This window comes from Garra rufa, chromosome 9 (assembly GCF_049309525.1).
Source record: "Garra rufa chromosome 9, GarRuf1.0, whole genome shotgun sequence".
Classification (NCBI taxonomy): Eukaryota; Metazoa; Chordata; class Actinopteri; order Cypriniformes; family Cyprinidae; genus Garra; species Garra rufa.
This window is the reverse complement of record NC_133369.1, coordinates 26,305,522-26,326,209: the sequence shown is the minus strand read 5'-3', so window position 1 is coordinate 26,326,209 and position 20,688 is coordinate 26,305,522. Positions and strand designations below refer to the sequence as shown.

The following is a 20,688-nucleotide window of genomic DNA, read 5'->3' as shown; positions in this document are numbered from 1 at the left end:
GAAAACCTGGCAACCCTGGTCAGAGGTTAGATGGTCAGAATAGGTTATTCAATAGATGCCCCGCAGTGCCAAGTGTCTTGCTCAAGGATGCAAAGGATGTGTAGCAATCAAGTTATCTTAAAAGGATAGTTCGTCCAAAAATTAAAATTATCATTTACACACAGATCTTGTTTCAAACCTTTATTTTCTTACCCATTTCTTTTTTCTGTTAAACACAAAATATGATTGGTACCTGAACAGTTGCTGATAGATATTGACTTATGGGGGGAAAATACCATGAAAGTCAATGGCTACCAAATATCTTTTGTGTTCAACAGAAGAAAGAAATTGAATACAGGTTTGGAACAACTTAAGGGTGAGTAAGTGATGACCGGATTTTCATTTTTGGGTGAATTATCCCTTTAAGTATTAATGTTCACTATGCATATGGGGTAAAGCAGAAGATAGGTCTACTTGGTTTCTAATATACAGGATTATGTTCTTGTAGGAAGTGACGTGAACTTTTGCTTATTTCTGAATGGAAAAACAACTTTTTTAGGATCATATATGGGCCATTCTACAGAATTGGTTTAAATCAGAGTTGAAAACTTCTGGGGGGGGGGGGATTGCTAATTTTATATGTATGCAAATTGTAAAATGTCCAAAGTACACCTTTCTAGTAATTATGCAGTTAATTCTCATATTGTATTTTAAGAAAGTTTTGGAATATTTGTCCTTTCCCCAAATTTGTCGTTATCGAAGCACAGTAATATATAATTTCATGAGAAGGGTTATATTAACCTATTAAGATTTTACTTACAATTATATTTTTCTATTTCATTAAAAAGTTTTCAGAGGTAAATCAAGAACAGTTACAATTTTAACAATATTTCCAGTGTGATTTATGAGAGTTGTTGTATTTTGAATCCAATTTTTCAGCAAAAATTTGATCATACTGATTTCAAACTTAAGGAATCATTAGTTTGAATATACACTGAAGCAAATACTATCTTAACATCTTAGCTGATAATTCAATATACTTTAAAAATTCCATGTTTCAGTCGTGACAGCACATTTTCTGTAGTGACAGTAATGTTTTAGTAGCAATTTTACATTACATAATTTTAACTTGCATACTAAAATACTAAAAACTTGCAAAAACTACAAAAAGTATTGTTTTATTTCTCCCAAAAAAAGGACTGTGTTCCATTTTGTCACTAGCGAAACAATAATGACATCTTTTGGTTGTGACTGTTTTGGTAAAACCAAATGTTTCAGTAGATACTTTTGACCTTATCTCAAAGATGCTAATCAGCACACGGTTAGCTAGCACAGTTATAAAACGTTGTATACATAAAAACTAAGGCCTGCATTCACAGACAGAGTTTAAACTAAGCCAGGATTAGGCTATAGTTCAATTAGGGGGTGTTCCATAAAATAAATTTTACCAAATAAGCCAGGCTTATTTCAGTTAGTCTGACTTATTGTCCCTTGATTTGGCTCAAAACTGGCTCAAACTAACAGAAATAAGCCTGGCTTATTTGGTACATTTATTTTATGGAACTCCCACTAGGACATTTAAGTAATTTTTATAAATGTGCCTTAGAAAAAACATTACTGCTGTCCATCTCGAGACAAAACAAAGGCACTGATATATTTTAAGATCAGCTGCAAGTTTCTTTCAGTTGAAACAGTTCAAGCTTGCATTTTAGTCTGGGACTAGGTTTAAGTCTCGTCTATGAAACCGGGGGGGGCTAAATGTTATATAACTCCCAAAAAAAGTGTTTAAAAAAAGGTGTTCGGTAGTGACATTCCTTAAAGTTACAAACAGATTTTCTAACTTTTAAAAACAATTTACCTCAAAATGATGGGGCCTATACTCACACCTTGTAGCTATGAGAGAGAGTGACACACATACACATTTCCTGATCATAAATGAAGGGGTGTAGTTAAAATCAGCCTCAGCAATGGACTAAAACGTACACTGTTTGGGTAATTGTGACTTTCTTTTTTTACATAAAGTTTTTGATTTACAAAATTTACAAAAAAAAAAGTCAAAAAGAGATTTTTTAAAATCAGCAATGGAATAAAATCCAAATATTTTTCCAGTATTATTTTCATAAGTTAAAATGTAGGGTTTAGGGTTCGGGATAGCCCAACTGAAAGTACCCAATTAATTATGATTTTATATATATATTAAGCTTACTGATATTTTAAATATTGTGGGATTCAACAGATAATAGAAGGATCTTAGTAAACATCTAAGATTTGAACACTTAAGTGCTTTTTAAATATATTTCTGCCCTTGATACTGTAAGTTTTGTTTAAAACAAGCTGCTTCAAGGTTTCCAAGTGCTCACTGTATTTCTAGGCTGTGCTTTATTATGCACTTCATAAGCTGTTATAATGCTCTCTTAATAACCTCAGTGCATATTTAAAATATGCTATCCACATATTTTTATTTGTACAAGTCTGTCTGTGTTAAACTTTTCTTTCATGTCAGTGACAGATCAAGTACATAACTAAAGCATGTAGAAGCTTGACCAGCTGATGCTGGAAGTATAATGGTAAAAGGATACCCTTCACAATACAATACAATACAATACAATACAATACAATACAATACAGGTGTCTGTTTTTAAAATAAAAAAAGAATGTTGTGCTCCCAGAGAATTTATCTTAAAGGGTTCAGAGTTTAGTTAGGACTGTACTGAAAGATAAAAAAAGACCGCAGTGGCAGGATGCTATCAATAGCTCTCGCTTCTCAAAATGTGTTTCCTTTAGCAAGTTCCTGTTTGTCTGTTAAAAACACACACACAGACGACTAGTCTAGTGTTCCGTGTGGTTATGTATTACATATTTTATTTCATATGCTATTACATTGTACTCAATATAATAATTATACGTAAACATACATTTTTAGGTCACTAACCCAAACACAAATCAATAAATACTTTCTAACTTTAAGTTATAATTGATAAAAGTGCGTAATCCAATATGAAAGAAATTCATTTGTAATGCCTTTTAGCCAAATTTCAGTGAACAAACAAAAGCTAACGAGCGTAGGCGGCGAAACATTTGTTATCACTAGATCACACACTTGTAATGAAGTGCCAGAAAACCCCGCAAATTGTCCGGTCTCGGAAGAGAGAATTACTTGTTAACAAACAAAAAAGATGTCATTCTCTCACAGAAGCACTCACATGACAACAATAACGGTCTTATTATGTCGGACAGAAACTTTTGGCAGGTTTGAATCTGGTGGGATGCTGAGCCTGAGGAACAGAGCCGCGATTCACGTCCAGTCTATGTGGCGAATAACCAAATAAGGACATTAAAACAGGCTTTGCCTCAAAACCTCATGAGATGCCTATTTAGACAGCGTTTCAGGCGTCATTGTCAGGTTCCGAGTGATGCTCAGATGATGCTGACTAGATGGCCGCTCACTAGTTTTTGAGACGTGACCGTCATTTCTAACAAAAGGATGTTACGCTAGTGACTTAAAACGAAGTTCTGGTTTAATCCTGTGACTCAGATGTTACAGAAACAGGGGGAGCACCGATTTGACGACGTGCTGGAGCTCGTGTCGCACTCTCTATATAACCACCAACGCGAGAGTTTCATCACACACCAGCAACTACCTGATCGACACACGGGCTCTGCAAACATAAACGTAAATATAATTTTATTATTTCTATTTTTTATAATTAGTCAAGGAATTATGTTTATATAAGTATTGACGACGATGCTGCCTTATTTAACTCAAAACTAACTAAAAAACTAAATCAAATATGTGATCACTGATTTAGATTTTTTTTATGTGATTTGATACTGTAATTTTTTCTTTTTTGGTTGTAATGGAGTGCTGTCATTTATTTTATGTAACAACATCCTGCCTAGGACAGCAGATGCAAATGAGTGATCTGGCTAACTCTGGCACTCCACTGAGCATGCAGTGAGGTTCACTGTACTTTTTGACCACGTTGAATTATTGATTTACAGTAGGCCTACTTACAGAAAGTACTAGTGTCTTGAATCAGGGAAGCTGATTGAAGCTGTTGTTTTATTTTATTCACTGCTCGAGATTGATGCAGGATTTAATGTTACATGAAAGCCACAGATTTGAGCAACATTATAGGGTTGGTTCTTGTGCTGACAGAGTTGCCTCTTGTGTTTGACTTCCACATTTACTTTGCAATTTGCTTTGCACAATACTGATGCTCAACTGTCATCTCAACTCAGCAGACATCCGTGGCAGGAAGCTTCTTTTTTTTTTTTTTTTTTGGTAGTTGTTCTTGATGTAGACATAAAAGGATTGTCTTATTCCTTAGCATTAGTGACAACAGCTATTCATTCTTTTTTTTTTTTTCCCTTCTAGAGGCTTTTCCAAATACGGATTTGTGTTTTCCCTGAAAACATACGTTTGGTTTCACCGCAAAAAGAGGAAGAACAGAAGACCTCTGTCTCAATCGCAATAACTGGGTTTCGCAACAGAGAGCAGGATGGAAAAGATGCAGGACAGTAAGGTAGAGTCTTTTCTCTTCTGTCTGTGACTTTATACAAAACGAGTGATGAGGTTTTGCCTTCTTCATTATGATTTATAAAAATATATATCACAAATGTGCTAAATTACATTGAATGTGCACTAGTGTAGTCATATTTTTTTTAATTAACATAAATAGATTACACTTCCATCACTGTTTTTTAACATTTTAGTGTACATTTTAATGTCAAATTAAGTTTCATTTAATTTATTTTTTAATCATTGTTTAAATAGTTTTTTTTTTTTGCTTTAAAGTACAAAAAGTACGCTTACAGAAGTCAAAAGTTTGCAGAATCTGCAAAATCATACAAAATGCATGTTATTTTTGTATTTAGTACTGACCTGAATAAGATACTTGACATAAAATACATTTTCATACAGTCCACAAGAGAAAATAATAAATAAATGTAAAAAAATGACCCGTTCAAAAGTTTACATACACTTGATTCTTAATAATGTGTTGTTACCTGAATGATCCACAGCTGTTTTTTTTTTGTTTGTTGTTTTTTTTAGTGATAGTTAAACTGTTGAACCCTTTCCAACAATGACTGTATGATTTTGAGATCCATCTTTTTACAATGAAGACAACTGAGGGACTCATATGCAACTATTACAGAAGGTTCAACCGCTTACTGATGCTCCAGAAGGAAAAAATATGCATAAAGAATTTGAAGATCAGTGTAAATTTAACTTATTTTGTCTTCTGGGAAACAGGAAAGTATCTTCTGTAGCTTCTGAAGGGCAGCACTAATTTAAATACAATATGATATTTAGGCAAAATAAGAAAAATGTGCACATTTTCATTCTGTTCAAAAGTTTAATGCATAGTTTTTCCTTCTGAAGCATCAGTGAGCATTTGAACCTTCTGTAATAGTTGCATATGAGTCCCTCAGTTGTCCTCAGAAGATGGATCTCAAAATCAAACAGTCATTGTTGGAAAGGGTTCAAATACACAAAAATGCTGAAAAACCAAAGAATTTGTGGGACATGAAAGATTTTTCTGAAGAACAACAGGCAGTTTAACTGTTTAGGATAAACAAGGGACTCATGAACAACTATCGTTTGACTTTAACTGTATGCTTTCATAGTTACTACAGTGATCCCATATACAGGAAACTAGTTGCAATGCGAAAACTGCAGTAAATATTCTGGGGCTCCCCATGTAGATTTGAAATGTTGTCATCTCATGGCTTACATGCTGATTGTGTAGCATTTGTGTTACTATTGTGTTGCACAGGTGGGTTTAGTAAGGTATCCTTGGTTAATGTCTCTTCAGGCTATTAGTTTTTAGTTCACTTGACTCATCACCTAAATAATTATTTAAAAAAAAAAATTGCAAGGGCGGTAGTGGAACTTTGTTTGACCTGCTTTGTCATCTTGGATTGCAGCATGTGAATTAAGAAACCAAAGAAAACTGACACAGAGAAATGAATGCAGGTTTCATGAATGCAGGGTTCAGTTGGCATGTTCAAACTTGAGCATAATATGAACAGCATCCTGACCAGTTATTACTTGTTTTAGAATGAACAAACAGAATGGAAATTCCCAATCCGAGTGCCAATTTAGCATCCACTGTAGCTCATTACAAATCTGTTAAGTGAGTCTAACACTAAGGTCCGGTTTCACAGACAGGGCTTAGACTAAGCCAGGATTAGGCCATAGTTCAATTAGGACATTTAAGTAATTTTTATAAACATGCTTAGAAAAAAACATTACTGGTGTAAATCTTGAGACAAAACAAAGGCACTGATATATTTTAAGATCAATCAGTGCAATTTTGTTTCAGTTGAAACAGCTCAGACTTACATTTTAGTCTAGGACTAGGCTTAAGCCTTGTCTGTGAAACCGGGGGTAAGTGTGTTAATTTAATACATTAATGTGGACAATTAAGTTAGGAAGACTAGGGTTGCTTTTGCGGGATATGGGGTGCAAATATGTGGTTTGGGGATGATAAATGCAGTGATGCAATCAGCAGAAGTCGTCATGAACGTTAGATTCATTAAGGTGGCTCTTGACAGATCACATGATGAAACCCATATCCTTGTTTACAGTCACTCCTCCAGGAGTCAGCTTGTGTGTGTTTAAGTCTTTATCATAACATCAGACCGGTGCAAACATGCCAGAAGGTTCTGCTGGCTGGTTTAAAGGTGCAGCGCAATGTTTCTTTTTGTACTGGTGTTTGCCAAATGCAGTATTGAGCAAGTTACTTGAAGCAATCCACTACATACACTGCCAGTCAAAGTCTCTTCTGCTCACCAAGCCTGCATTTATTTGATCCAAAGTACAGCAAAACAGTAAAGTTTTGAAATATTTTTACTATTTAAAATAACTGTTTTCTGTTTGAATATATTTTAAAATGTAATTTATTCCTGTGATCAAAGCAAAATTGTCAGCATCATTACCCAGGTAAAAAAAAAGTGCACTAAAATGCACTTTATTTAAGTATACTTAGTACACTTTTCAGTAATGTACTAAAAGTGCTCTATTTTCGCACACTAATTTTGTACTTAATGTACTAAAAGATAGTATTAAGTATATGTTAAGATAAACTTAATACCATCTAAGTGTACTCAACTGTGCTATTTTGAGACACCCTGAAATTGAACTAAAATGTGCTTTTAACATACTATATCTGTATTTTAAAAAATATATATTTAGTTAAAACTAGAAATACACTTGAACCCTACTTTTAAACATTTATAAATATATTTATGACTAATTTAAAGTATAACAATACAGTATATTAAAATATACAAAGTGTGAAAAAAGTGTGCTAAAATACAGTGCACTTCCCTAATGTACTTAAAGTGCTCTATTTCCGTGCACTAATTTTGTACTTTATATACTAAAAGTTATTCTTAAGTAATTCTTAAGATAAACTTAAGATCATCTAAGTGTACTCAACTGTGCTATTTTGAAACACCATGAAGATGAACTAAAATGTGCTTTTAACATGCTTTCTCAGCATTTCCAAATATTTTGTTACCACTTATAATACAATTGAAACATATTTCATAAACCTTTAAATATACTAATTATACATAAAAAATAAACTTACTAATTATTTAAAATACATGAATAATATATAACAAATGTATACAAAGCATATTTATAATGTATTGCCCACATATTTTTATTAATAAAAAAATACACTTGTTAATCATTTAAAATACATGAATAATATTTAATAAATTATACATAGCGTGTTTATAATGTATTTTTTATTAATAAAAATATGTGGGCAAGACATTATAAATACGCTTTGTATACATTTATTATTATAATTCATATATTTTAATTAATTAATTATTGTATTGTAATGAATAAAAATGTGTGGGCAATACATTATTAATACGTTGTCACGAAGCGTGTAGGAAAGCACAAAATAACGTTTTCAATAAAAAGTCTTCAATAAATCCTCAGGCAGAGTAACGATAGACAGGAATGACTGGGGAAGCCGCGCACACAACGAAGGAACATAGGTGTAACGCTTGTAGCCGGACAAAGAAATCAAACAAACTTATAAAGGGGAGATAATTACAGCAACAGGTGGAGGAGATCACACTAATGAGCAGGAAGACCAAAAAAGGGCATGGGAGAAACCAAACAGACAGTCCAATGGGGGAAACACTGGGAAAAACCAAGACAAACAGTCCAAGGGCGTGACATACACTTTGTATACATTTATCATATATTATTCATGTATTTTAAATAATTAAGAAGTGTATTTTTTATTATTAAACATATGTGGGCAATACATTATAAATATGCTTTGTATACATTTATTATATATTATTCATGTATTTTAAATAATCAACAAGTGTATTTTTTTTGTAATAAAAATATGTGGGAAATACATTATAAATACGCCTTGCATACATTTGTTATATATTTATGTATTTTAAATAATCAACAAGTGTATTTTTTATTGATAAAAATATCTGGGCAATACATTATAAATACGCTTTGTATACATTTGTTATATATTATTCATGTATTTTAAATAATCAGTAAGTTAATTTTTTTATGTATAATTAGTATATTTAAAGGTTTATGAAATATGTTTCAATCCTATTATAAGTGGTAACAAAATACATTTTTTGGAAATGCTGAGATAGTATGTTAAAAGCACATTTTAGTTCATCTTCAGGGTGTCTCAAAATAGCACAGTTGAGTACACTTAGATGATTTTAAGTTTATCTTAACATATACTTAATACTATTTTTTAGTATATTGAGTACAAAATTAGTGGCCGAAAATAGAGCACTTTAAGTACATTAGGGAAGTGCACTAAGTGTACTTAAATTGTATTTTAGCACACTTTTTTCACACTTTGTATATTCTTTTAATATATTATTGCTATACTTTAAATTAGTCATAAATATATTTATAAATGTTCAAAAGTAGGGTTCAAGTGTATTTCTAGTTGTAACTAAATATATTTTTTTAAATACAGATATAGTATGTTAAAAGCACATTTTAGTTCATCTTCAGGGTGTCTCAAAATAGCACAGTTGAGTACACTTAGATGGTATTAAGTTTATCTTAACATATACTTAATACTATTTTTTAGTACAATAAGTACAAAATTAGTGTGCGAAAATAGAGCACTTTTAGTACATTACTGAAAAGTGTACTAAGTATACTTAAATAACGTGTATTTTAGTGCACTTTTTTTTAACCTGGGAGAATCACCACACTCAAAATCAGTTTAAGTGTTAGTGCTAATAATGCATTCATATTAAGTGTACTTTAGTACAACTTTTGAGAAAATGTACTTCTACTACAATACATTACTAATAGATTTTTAATAAAATCAATTTAATATAACTTAAAATTACCACACTCAAAATCAATTTAAGTGTTAATGCTTATAGTGCATTCATATTAAGTGTACTTAAGTACAATTTTGGGGAAAATGTACTTCTACTACAATACATTACTAATAGATTTTTAATAAAATCAATTTAATGTAAACTTAAAATTACCACACTCAAAATCAATTTAAATCTTAGTGCTAATAATGCATTCATATTAAGTGTACATAAGTACAACTTTTGAGAAAATCTACTTCTACTACAATACTTTACTAATAGATTTTTTATATATGAACTTATTTTAAACTTAGGATTAGTATGTAAACAGTCTACTAAAAATCAACTAATGTTTAAAGCATTTAAAGTACACTTTTAAAAAACACACTAATAAAACTCTTTTGTATGTTTTTTCTGTAGTATACTTTATTTCAGTACACCAAAAAATTTATTTAAGTATTACTGGTATTTAGTACTTTTTTTTTCAAGTGTACTAAAGTCCTACTGAAGTATAAACATACTTTTAATTAGTATATTTATAGTGTATAAACATCACACTTTTATTTAACACAAAAAATAAGAATGTACTAAAAATTTATTTGCGGGTATTTAAGTGTATTTTCGTTGCATTTAAGTATATTTTTTTTTCACCTGGGTACTAGTCTTCAGTGTCACATGATCCTTCAGAAATCCTTCTAACATTCTGTTTTGCTGTTCAGGAAACATTATTTTTTTTTATCAATATTTAAAACAGTTGAGTTCATTTTTCACGATTCTTTGATAAATAGAAAGATACAAAGATCAGCATTTATCCGAAATAAAAAGCTGTAGTAACATTATACACTATACCATTTAAAAGCTTGGAGTCATTATCTTTTTTTTTATAGAAATGAATACTTTTATTTAGCAAGGATGCTTTAAATTGATCAAAAGTGATGATAAAGACATTTATAATGTTACAAAAGATTTATATTTCAGATAAATGCTGTTCTTCTAAATGTTATATTCATCAAAGAAACCTAAAAGAAATCTAATTCTAATAATAAATGTTTTTTGAGCTGCAAATCAGAACATTAGAACGATTTCTGAAGGATCATGTGACTGGAGTAATGACGTTAAAAATTCAGCTTCCAAATCACAGGAATAAATTACATTTTAAAATATATTCAAATAGAAAACAGCTATTTTTAATAGTGAAAATATGTCAACTTTTTACTATTTTTGCTGTACTTTGAAGCAAATAAATACAGGCTTGGTGAGCAGAAGAGACTTCTTTAAAACTTTAAAAATCTTACTGTTCAAAAGCTTTTGACTGGTAGTGTATTATTATGGAAAACAATTGCAAATTACCTTTTAGGTTACTAATTGTATTTCTCTCTTAAAAAAACTTCTAAAAATAGAAGTTGTCACCCAATACACCCTATAGAACAGGCCCTCAGACTACTGAACTTTGTAAACCATTACCCACATAGCTTAACATGTGAGAACTAGTAGGAACTGGCCTAAATGTGTGGTTTTCTGTGTGTGTGCCGTATGTATTTGTGCTGTCAGTCAGGTGAATTTTAACTCTTTAAACTCTGGTCAACTTAGGTTCCTCTGCAGCTCTACAGAAGTTACATAGTAGACTGTAATCTTAGGTTGTTATTCCTATTTTCACTTAATTTCACACAAGAAAAAGGAACAGACATTAGGGTCAGAGCAGCCAGACCTAAGATTTCAGAATTTTCGTGCAACTTTCGTGTTCCACTTTCTTACATACTCTGGGAAATACTGTATTGTGTAATATGTCTCTATCAGAATTTGTGCGGCATTTGGAATTGAATCAATTGAGCTGCTGAACTGAAGTAGCAAACAAGGATGCAGAATTGCATTTTGAATTTTTACGTGAGGAAGTTTTAATGCAGGGGTTTTCAAACTTTTTGATACAAACGGACCCCCATATTGATGGGAGGGTTCCCTCAGTTTCTGTTTTGCTTTCATCTTTACGGTTTTACATTTTCTGCATGTCACAATATGTGTATTCCTTCTTTTTGTCCAGGGAAAGCAGGTGACATGGTGCCTCATGCTCTGCGTATCCACGGCTGTCATCGGCTCCTTACAGTTTGGCTACAACACAGGTGTCATCAATGCACCCGATGTGGTAAGTGTTTGATCAAGTGAGTAACATTTTAGACTTCAAAAAACAACACTTCATTACTTAGTTCAGCACTCATCATCTGTCTCTCTGTTGATGATCAGAAAGTGAAGAACTTCATCAAAAATGTGACTCTGGAGCGCACTGGAGAGCCAATGGAAGAATCCACATTGACAACAGTGTGGAGTTTAACTGTTTCCATTTTCAATGTTGGCGGCATGATCGGGTCTCTTAGTGTCGGCACTCTGGTTGACAAACTAGGGAGGTAAGAAATTTAAAAACCACACCATTTCTGTAAACAAAGCGCTTTGTTATGAAATTTTCCTTTGTTCATCTCCCATCTTCTCATTACAGACGTAAATCCATGTTTCTGTCCAACATCCTAGCTCTGATTGGTGGAGGCCTGATGGGTTTATCCGACATGTGCACCTCTTATGAGTTGATAATAGTGGGCCGTCTGGTTATTGGTGTCTTCTGTGGCCTGTGTACAGGATTGACGCCCATGTATGTGGGTGAAATTGCTCCAACGGCACTGCGAGGGGCTTTTGGTACCCTTCACCAGCTCGGGGTGGTCATCGGCATCCTAATTGCACAGGTTAGATTTTCTAATCTATGAATGTTAATGAAAAATTTTGGAAGCCTGTTTCTGCCACTGAATAAAACATTTTAAAAAAGATAATTGTGACTTTTAATCACAATTCTCACTTTTTTCTTTGCAATTGCGACTTTTTTTTTCAGAGTTGCTTGATATAAACCCGTAAATGCGAGTTATAAAGTCAGTATTGCTTGATGCATTGCAAAATATGAACTCACAATTGTGACTTTTTTTCTCAGTATTGTTTATATCTCGCAATTCGGACTTTATAACACGAAATTGCAAGTTAAGGCAGAATTGAGATATAAACTCGCAATTCTGAAAACATTCTGAAAGTCTTTTTCCCCCCTCAAAACTGGACTTGCAATTATGAGTGTATATCTCACAGAGCTAAAATAAAAAGTCACAACTGTGAGAAAAAAGTCAGAATTGTGAGAAACAAACTTGCATTTGTGAGAAAGAAGTCAGAATTGCAAGTTTTTCTGACTTTACAATTTGCAAATGTGTTTATATCACAAAATTCTGAGAAAAAAGTCAGAATTGAATCTAGTTTATCTCGTAACTGACTAGTTTATATCTCACAATTCTGAAGAAAAAAGCCAGAATTGCGATATTCAAACTCACATTTGCAAAAAAAGTCCAAATTGCGATATAAAAACTGGCAATTTTGACTTTTTTTGCAAGTGTGAGTTTATATATCGCAATTTTGACTTGCAATTGAGTTTATATCTGACAATTCTGAGAAAAAAAGTCAGAATTGTGAGATATAAAACATGTAATTGCGAGAAAAGTCAGAATTGTGAGATACAAACTTGCATTTGCAAAAAAAGTCACAATTCTGACATTATGACTTGCAACTGTGAGTTTATATCTTACAATTCTGAAAAGAATTGTGAGAAAAAAGTCAGAATTGCGAGACACAAACTCGCATTTGCAAAAAAAAAAGTCATTTGGGAGTTTGTATTACGCAATTCTGACTGTAATTGTTGTAAACACGCAATTATGAGGAAAAAAAGTCAGAATTGTAAGATAAAAACTCGCAATTACTTTTTTATTTTCTATTCAGTGGCGGAAATAGGCTTCCATAGAGGTAAAAGGGATATCACACATAAAATATTAACTTTCTGTCATCAATTACTCTCGCTTTTCTCATTTAAAACCCATATAAACATCGTATTTTCATGCAATTATAAAGACATTGAAGCTTGAATAATATTCAAAGCATCATATAAGTATAATCAAATAGTCTATATGATTTGTGTGCTATATTCACTCTTCTGAAGTCATATGATAGCTTTTTGCAAGGTACAGACTGACATGTGAGTTATTATTCCCTACAAATCCTGGGAACTCCTTGCCTCATTAAGTAGTGATGCTTGATTTGTGAAGAAATTATTCTCTTGAGTCAGATATTATTAATGAATCAGTTCATTTCACAAAACTGGTCTGAATTATTTGTTCATGAATTGGACTGAATGGTTCTCAAATTGCAACAGAAATTGACAGATAAATAACAAAAATGTTCAATAATTTCTTTGCAAAAGTTATTTTATGGTTTCAGAAGTAAGCGTCGACCGATATGTGTTTTTCGGGGCAGATGCAGAATCTGATTATTACAGATCAAGTAGACGATATATACATATGTTTGATGTAAAAATAAAAATGAATGTTAAAATTAACAATAATAAGGGCTCTGACAAAAACTTTTTTTAAATGCTGTTAAATCATTTTATCGGCAAATCGGTTTTGAAAATGACTAAAACCAGTAACCATAAAACTGCTTAATATCAGCACCGATAATCGGTCAACCCCTATTAAGAAGATATTTGGACATTTCTATGACACTTTTATGGTGGTTTTGGGTCCTTTTTAAACCTTGAAGGCTTTAGTCCCTGTTCATTGTAATTCAGAATTTATCCTTTTGTGGAAGTCATCTTACTGCTTTGTGATATATCGATTATATACTTCAAGAATAGTAAGTAAGAAAGTAAGAACGAAATAGTTATAAATGGATATTTTTGTGGATTTCATTGTAGATCTTAGGTCTGGAGTCATTGCTGGGGTCTCAGACTTTGTGGCCATTGTTGTTGGCTCTGACGGCTGTGCCTGCAGTACTACAGACCATCATGCTGTTCTTCTGCTCTGAGAGTCCTCGATACCTGCTGATCAGTCTGAACCAGGAGGAAGAGGCACGCCAAGGTGAGTCTGCCATGACTGAAAAAAGTCTTAAGAAGCATCAAATGAGGGTGTAGATAAGCAGGAGGCCTGTCTGTTGCTAGCGAGGAGAAAGGTGGTGACGATTCTAGAAGCCCCAGGACCTTTCCACCTTCTCAGGCAGCAACTAAACTGCATTTACTCTTCTGCGCTGACTATGTATGACTTTCTCTCTTTGTTTTTACCCCTAGTGCTGACACGTCTTCGTGGGCATTCAGATGTGGAGGACGACATTCGTGAGATGAAGGAAGAGGCCTTGAAGATGTCCATGGAGAAGAAAGTTTCTATTCCAGAGCTGTTCCGTAACTCCGCTTACAGACAGCCCATTATTATTGCCATAGTCCTGCAGCTGTCCCAACAACTGTCCGGCATCAACGCTGTGAGTCTCACACTCCACACTTCATACAAGTCTTCTCGCACCATGTATAAATTATTATTTGATAAACTGATCCTGTTAAACATTTTCATAGCCAGCAGTGCCTTGTTTTTCTAGATACATATCCATCAAACAAGATATCTTTAGTCTATATGTGACCCTGGACCACAAAACCAGTCTTAAGTAGCAGGGGTATATTTGTAGCAATAGCATGAGTCAAAATTATCGATTTTTATTTTATGCCAGAAATCATTAGGATATTAAGTAAAGATCATGTTCCATTAATATATTTTGTAAATTTCTTACCATAAATATATCAAAACCTAGTTTTTGGTTAGTAATATGCATTGCTAAGAACTTCATTTGGACAAATTTAAATGTAATTTTCTCAATATTTAGATTTTTTTGCACCCTCACATTCCAGATTTTTAAATACTTGTATCTCTGCCAGATATTCTCCAATCCTAACAAACCATACATCAATGGAAATCTTTTTTATTTAGATGATGTATAAATCTCAATTTAAAAAAAACTACCCTTATGACTGGTTTTGTGGGCCAAGGTCACATATATTGTTTTGCTTTGCTAAACAATGACAAAGATCTGCTTGGCTGTCTGAAGAATATGTTAAATTCCAAACCCATCAAGATGACGCCACCGATAAAGCTATATAAAGCTATAATAAGGAATTTGAATACCAATGACACAGTTCTAGTCTGAAAGAATGCCTGAACTGAATTTTATCAGCACAAATTTATTAAAAGTCTACATTGCAAAAAATAACTAATTTTATAACTAAACAGATTGCTGTAGACTACATATATACTATGTATTATTATATATCCGATTTATTTTCCCTCACTGATTTATTTTCCCTCATTTTTATGACTAAAAACAGTTGAGGTGATGAAAATTAAGCATATAATAATATACAGTGATTAAAATTATTAGAACACTAGTATTTTCACCAGCTAAAAATGGCTTTAAGTCAGTTATTTCTATATTTTGCTGTAGTGTGTCAGTAGGAAATATCAGTTTACATTTCCAAACATTATTTTGCCATTAATTGTAATAATCCAGGGAGATATTTGTTTGCTCAAGGAGTCTGACAACAGCCGGTGCTAATCTCGTCATCATCCAGTCTGTCTGGAATGACATGAAGAAACAGAACAAACTGAGACAGACTAAATCCAGAAGAACTGTGAAAACGTCTCCAGGACCCTTTAAGAGACCTACCTGGAACAACTATGTGCAAGTGCACCTAGGGCAAAAGCTGCTTTAAACACAAAGGATGGTCACACCAAATATTGATTTCATTTAGCTAATAGAAGTTAATTGATAAACAAAATGTATTTATGACATTATTTGTGATACCTCATTTTACAGCTTTGAAGGTAGGATTCTTGAAGCATCTTGAAGACATTGCCAAAGTTCTCCTGGATTTAGTCTGTCTCAGTTTGTTCTGTTTCTTCATGTCATTCCAGACAGACTAGAGGATGATGTGAAAACTGACTTGAAACCATTTTTCAGCTGGTGAAAATACTAGTGTTCTAATAATTTGGCCACCACTGTATGTTTGTAATACATAATAATATTCTCTCTAACAAGTTGTAATATAGTACACAATTCTCTCTAGTGAACATATCTTTTTTTTTAAATAATGTTTTGATATTTTTACTCATAAACAAGACAAATCAATTAATTTCTGTCCATTTCTAAGCCTTCCTTGCATGTTTTCCCCCTCTTCGGCTTAGAATATTGACATGAACTTTTCTGAATGTTGACCAGCTGTGTTTTCTGTCAATTTTCCAGGTCATTTATTACTCTACAGAGATCTTCAGAAATGCAGGTATCACTGCGGCAGTCTTTGCCACTATTGGAGTGGGTGCCGTCAACACTCTCTTCACTGTCATCTCTGTGAGTTTACACAGCTAAGCTAAAATACTCACATAAACAAAAATCACCCTGTTATTTCCAATATTTATGCCCTTATGTCTTTTAAATACTTTTATGAGGGTGTACTAATATGTTGTTACTTAAGGACTGTGTTTTGACTCTTCCACCGCTTTGCTCAACAGCTCTTCCTGGTGGAGAGGGCAGGAAGAAGAACACTTCACATGATCGGACTGGCTGGAATGGCTTTCTGTGCTCTGCTTATGACCATTTCGCTTAAACTTGTGGTGAGTTTGGGACTTGCGAGATAACATTATATTATTAAATAAACCATTTAAATCTTGGTATGGATTTAAAGGATTACCCCACTTTCAGAATAAACATTTCCTGATAATTTACTCACCCCTATGACATCCAAGATATTCATGTCTTTCTTTCTTCAGTCGCAAAAAAAAATACGTTTTTAGGAAAGCATTCTAGGATTTTTCTCCATATAGTGGTCTTCAATGGTGCTCAACAGATTGAAGGTTAAAAATGCAGCTTCAAAGGGCTCTTAACAATCCTAGCCGAGGAATAAGGGTCTTATCTAGCAAAATGATCAGCCATTTTTACACTTTTTAACCACAAATACTTGTCTTGTCTAGCTTTGTGATACACATGTGTACTCTGTGCACTCCAGTTCAAGACAGTTAGGGTATGTTTTCAATTCAAAATCGACCTACATCGCTGTTTTACTTTTTTTGTAAAGGTTGTTTGACTCTCCTTGCATGTTCACTGGGTTGGTACAGCGATGTAGGGTGATTTTGAAGTTAGAGGAGAAAATGAGATTGGAGTTTTTCAACATAACCAAACTGTCTTAAACTGGAGTGCACAGAGTGCAAATCACAGAGCTAGACAAGATGAGCATTTGAGGTTGAAAAGTATATAAATTGCAATTTTTATATAATATATAATTTTATATCACTAGATAAAACCCTTATTCCTCAGCTGGGATTGTGTAAAGCTGCACTAAAACTGCATTTATAACCTTCAAGCCATTGAGCACCATTAAAGTCCACTATATGGAAAAAATCCTGTAATGTATTCTTCAAAAAACTTATTTTCTTAGCAACTGAAGAAAGAAAGACATCTTGGATGACATGGGGGTGGGTAAATTATCAGCAAATTTATTTTTTGGAAGTAGAGTAATTCTACTACAATTCTCCTAAATAACTACAGCTTATTTAGAAATGTATTAAATTAATTTTTTGTCTTTTCTGACCTTAAGAACCCTACAGTAGCAAAAAATGTGACTGCAGTCTCCGTCGCCGAATCTGCACCTGTAGAGGTCAGTATATGATCTTTTTAATGAATACCAACTTACATCTGTGTTATAAGTCATTCACTGAAATGTATAATTTCTCTATTTCTCTCCCCAAATGGTTCAACTTCCATACACGGCTAACAGGGAACCTCAGCAATCAGCATTCTGGCCATTCTGGCAGTGTTCGGATTTGTGGCCAGTTTTGAAATGGGACCAGGACCAATCCCATGGTTCATAGTGGCAGAGTTATTCGCTCAGGGTCCACGCCCGGCAGCTATCGCCGTGGCAGGATGCTGCAACTGGACCGCCAGCTTTCTTGTCGGCCTGCTTTTTCCAAAACTACTGGTAAGAACCTTGTCATCGAATTTAACGGTCTTAAATTTTTCAAGGACACAAGAGCTAAACGCATTATTGTTATCTTGCTTTCTTTTCAGAAACTGTGCGATGCGTACGTCTTTATCATATTCCTCATCCTCCTCATCATCTTCTTCGTGTTTACCTACTTCCGGGTTCCTGAGACCAAAGGCCGAACATTTGAGGACATCGCCAGTGGGTTTTCCAATGCTGCAGGCTCCAACGCTGCCAACTACACGTCCCCAGACGGTGCCATCACAATGCCAGTATCCCCATCATCAGAGAAGTTTCAGATGACTGAATTGGCAGGCCAGGAGAAAAGCTGAGCAAACCTATAGAAAAAAAAAACACAACCCACACAAGATTGACACCTTAAATCAACCCATACAGTTTACAATAGAGAACAGATGCAGCTAAATAATGGGCATTTTTATAAAGAAATAACTTGTCGTATTTATCAAGCAGATCAGTGAGATAGTGAGATGTTAAAATAATCACATTTCAGGTGTCAAATCACTGTGGCTTTTTATTATTATCGACATGAGTTCTCTTCAAAAAGGTGATAGGGTTTAAAAATGTCTCAAAGCCCTGCTGGAAGAAAACAATAGAAACCATCACAACATTCTAATGGTTTCCACTACAAGCATTACAAACAATCAACTTTTAACCATTAAAACCATTAAAAATGGTTTTCTGTAGAGTATTTTGGGACATATTTCATTAGGATTTATTAGTTTTAACAAGCAACCAATAGAAGGCCACCAATACCAATAGAATTAGAGACCAACAGGCACCATTACAGCTTCCATTAAAACTGTTACAAATTGGTTTCTATTGTTTTTTTTTTTTTCAGCAGGGAGGTTTGAAAACCACTGATGTAGAGGTACTAAACAGTGTTAGGGTATTGAAAGCCTTTTTATAACTGCCAGTTATAAAGTCATTATGAGCAAATATGTATTACATGTGGTTGCAGATGTTAAAGTACTGTATGTTTAGTTAGAGTTTAGTTGTCTTTTTAAAATAACTCATGTGTGAGAATTCTACTGAGCACTAAGCACTTGTCACATAATCATGTGTAATATTAAACTGATTACTATGACTTATATATTATATTTACATAGTTGGTTAGCAAATTTCCCATATTGCTCAAAAGCTTAAAACAGTGACTTTGGAGGCACCAACAGTTAAGTGAGTGGAATTCACCGTCGTAATTAAAGTGGATAGCTATACATGTCCATTTGTTGCTGACGTAAAGCAGTTCGTCCTTTTTGCAGTATTTCATACCTGCTCAACAAGCTAATTTCCAAAACAGACGTTTGGGAGGAAGCGTGGGAAATGAACAGAAGCCATATACTTTAATAGAAGTCACTGTACCATGAGATATTTCAAGGTAAAAGCATCACATACAGTAGCTTTAAGTCAGACTGAATGTATGTGCTAATCAGACTCGCAGTGAACTGCTGTCTATTTCCTGTTACGGCTACTATTCATGCCACAAGCATTTGGATTTTTGTGCAAAGGAGTATTTTTACTGTTTAAATCCGATTTTCAATTGTCCAGTGTCCAGTTATGTATTTCAGAATGTGTTGCTGTTTCTGTAGATGGTACTGAAGGTATTAACTATTGATGTTTAAATGGTGTTCATCATTTTTCTAAATACTATTGATGAATACTACTGATATAGGATCATATGAAAACTAATCATGGCATCCAATGGTCACAAGCACATATTTATTATTCAACATGGACCTATGTGCATCCAGTCGCTCTTTTTGTGCTTTTTTAGTAGGCTTTTGGTTTTTGGAAGTAGTTACTCTACTGTGTATATATTGTTTGTTTACATTTCTTACTGTATTTTGCTGCACTAGTCTGACTGGATGATTGAAATGCTTTTTGGAGTTTTTTGGAGTATGCACCAAAGATGTTTCTTTTTTTGTTTGTTTTTGTGAACGTGTTTTATATATATATATATATAAATATTTATATATTTTGTTATATTTATAGTTTTAATGATTTTATTTCCAATCTTAGGTTTTTATTTTCTTTCTTCTTCTTTTTTTTCAAACAAACTGTTCTAAATATGAGTGTATGTAATACCGTAAGCACTTTTGTGAGATTGACAAGATTAAAACATTCCCATTGCACAAGATTTGCTTTGACATGTGTTTGTGAGTGTTCGCATCACGAACTCTGTACATTTTTTTTTTTATGAGATAACTATCATGTGTCATGACAGGCCTGTTCCTTCCCATGACATGTTGCATCATATCATAAAAGTCATGCATCCAAATAGATATTGCTTTACTTTTAAGCCACAATAATGATAAAGTTTACTCTAATAAAAGTATCATTTTTGTTTGTTTGTTTTTTTGAAAGATTGTGCTTTAAAGGAATAGTTTACCCAAAATGAAAATTCTGTTATTAATTACTCAACCTCTAAGAACTTTTGTTCATCTTCGGAACACAAATTAAGATATTTTTAA

The 20,688-nt window shown here is 33.3% G+C and overlaps 1 protein-coding gene across 2 annotated transcripts; it reads left to right on the top strand.

Annotated features, from left to right (window-relative positions):
- The first annotated feature begins 2,819 nt into the window (after positions 1-2,819).
- On the top strand, positions 2,820-20,336 carry slc2a3b (solute carrier family 2 member 3b). 2 transcript variants are annotated; one of them, XM_073846601.1, is made up of 12 exons: positions 2,820-3,652; positions 4,358-4,505; positions 11,375-11,476; positions 11,575-11,735; positions 11,825-12,065; positions 14,102-14,264; positions 14,471-14,658; positions 16,468-16,572; positions 16,734-16,835; positions 17,816-17,875; positions 17,996-18,196; positions 18,286-20,336. In XM_073846601.1, exons 2-12 carry the CDS (start codon positions 4,482-4,484, stop codon positions 18,529-18,531), a joined length of 1,593 nt encoding a protein of 530 aa, XP_073702702.1. In that variant the 5' UTR covers positions 2,820-3,652; positions 4,358-4,481; the 3' UTR covers positions 18,532-20,336. The 2 variants fall into 2 exon arrangements, with proteins under 2 accessions (XP_073702702.1, XP_073702703.1); XM_073846602.1 differs by lacking the exon at positions 2,820-3,652 and having other exon boundaries at positions 4,282-4,505.
- The last annotated feature ends 352 nt before the right edge of the window (positions 20,337-20,688 follow it).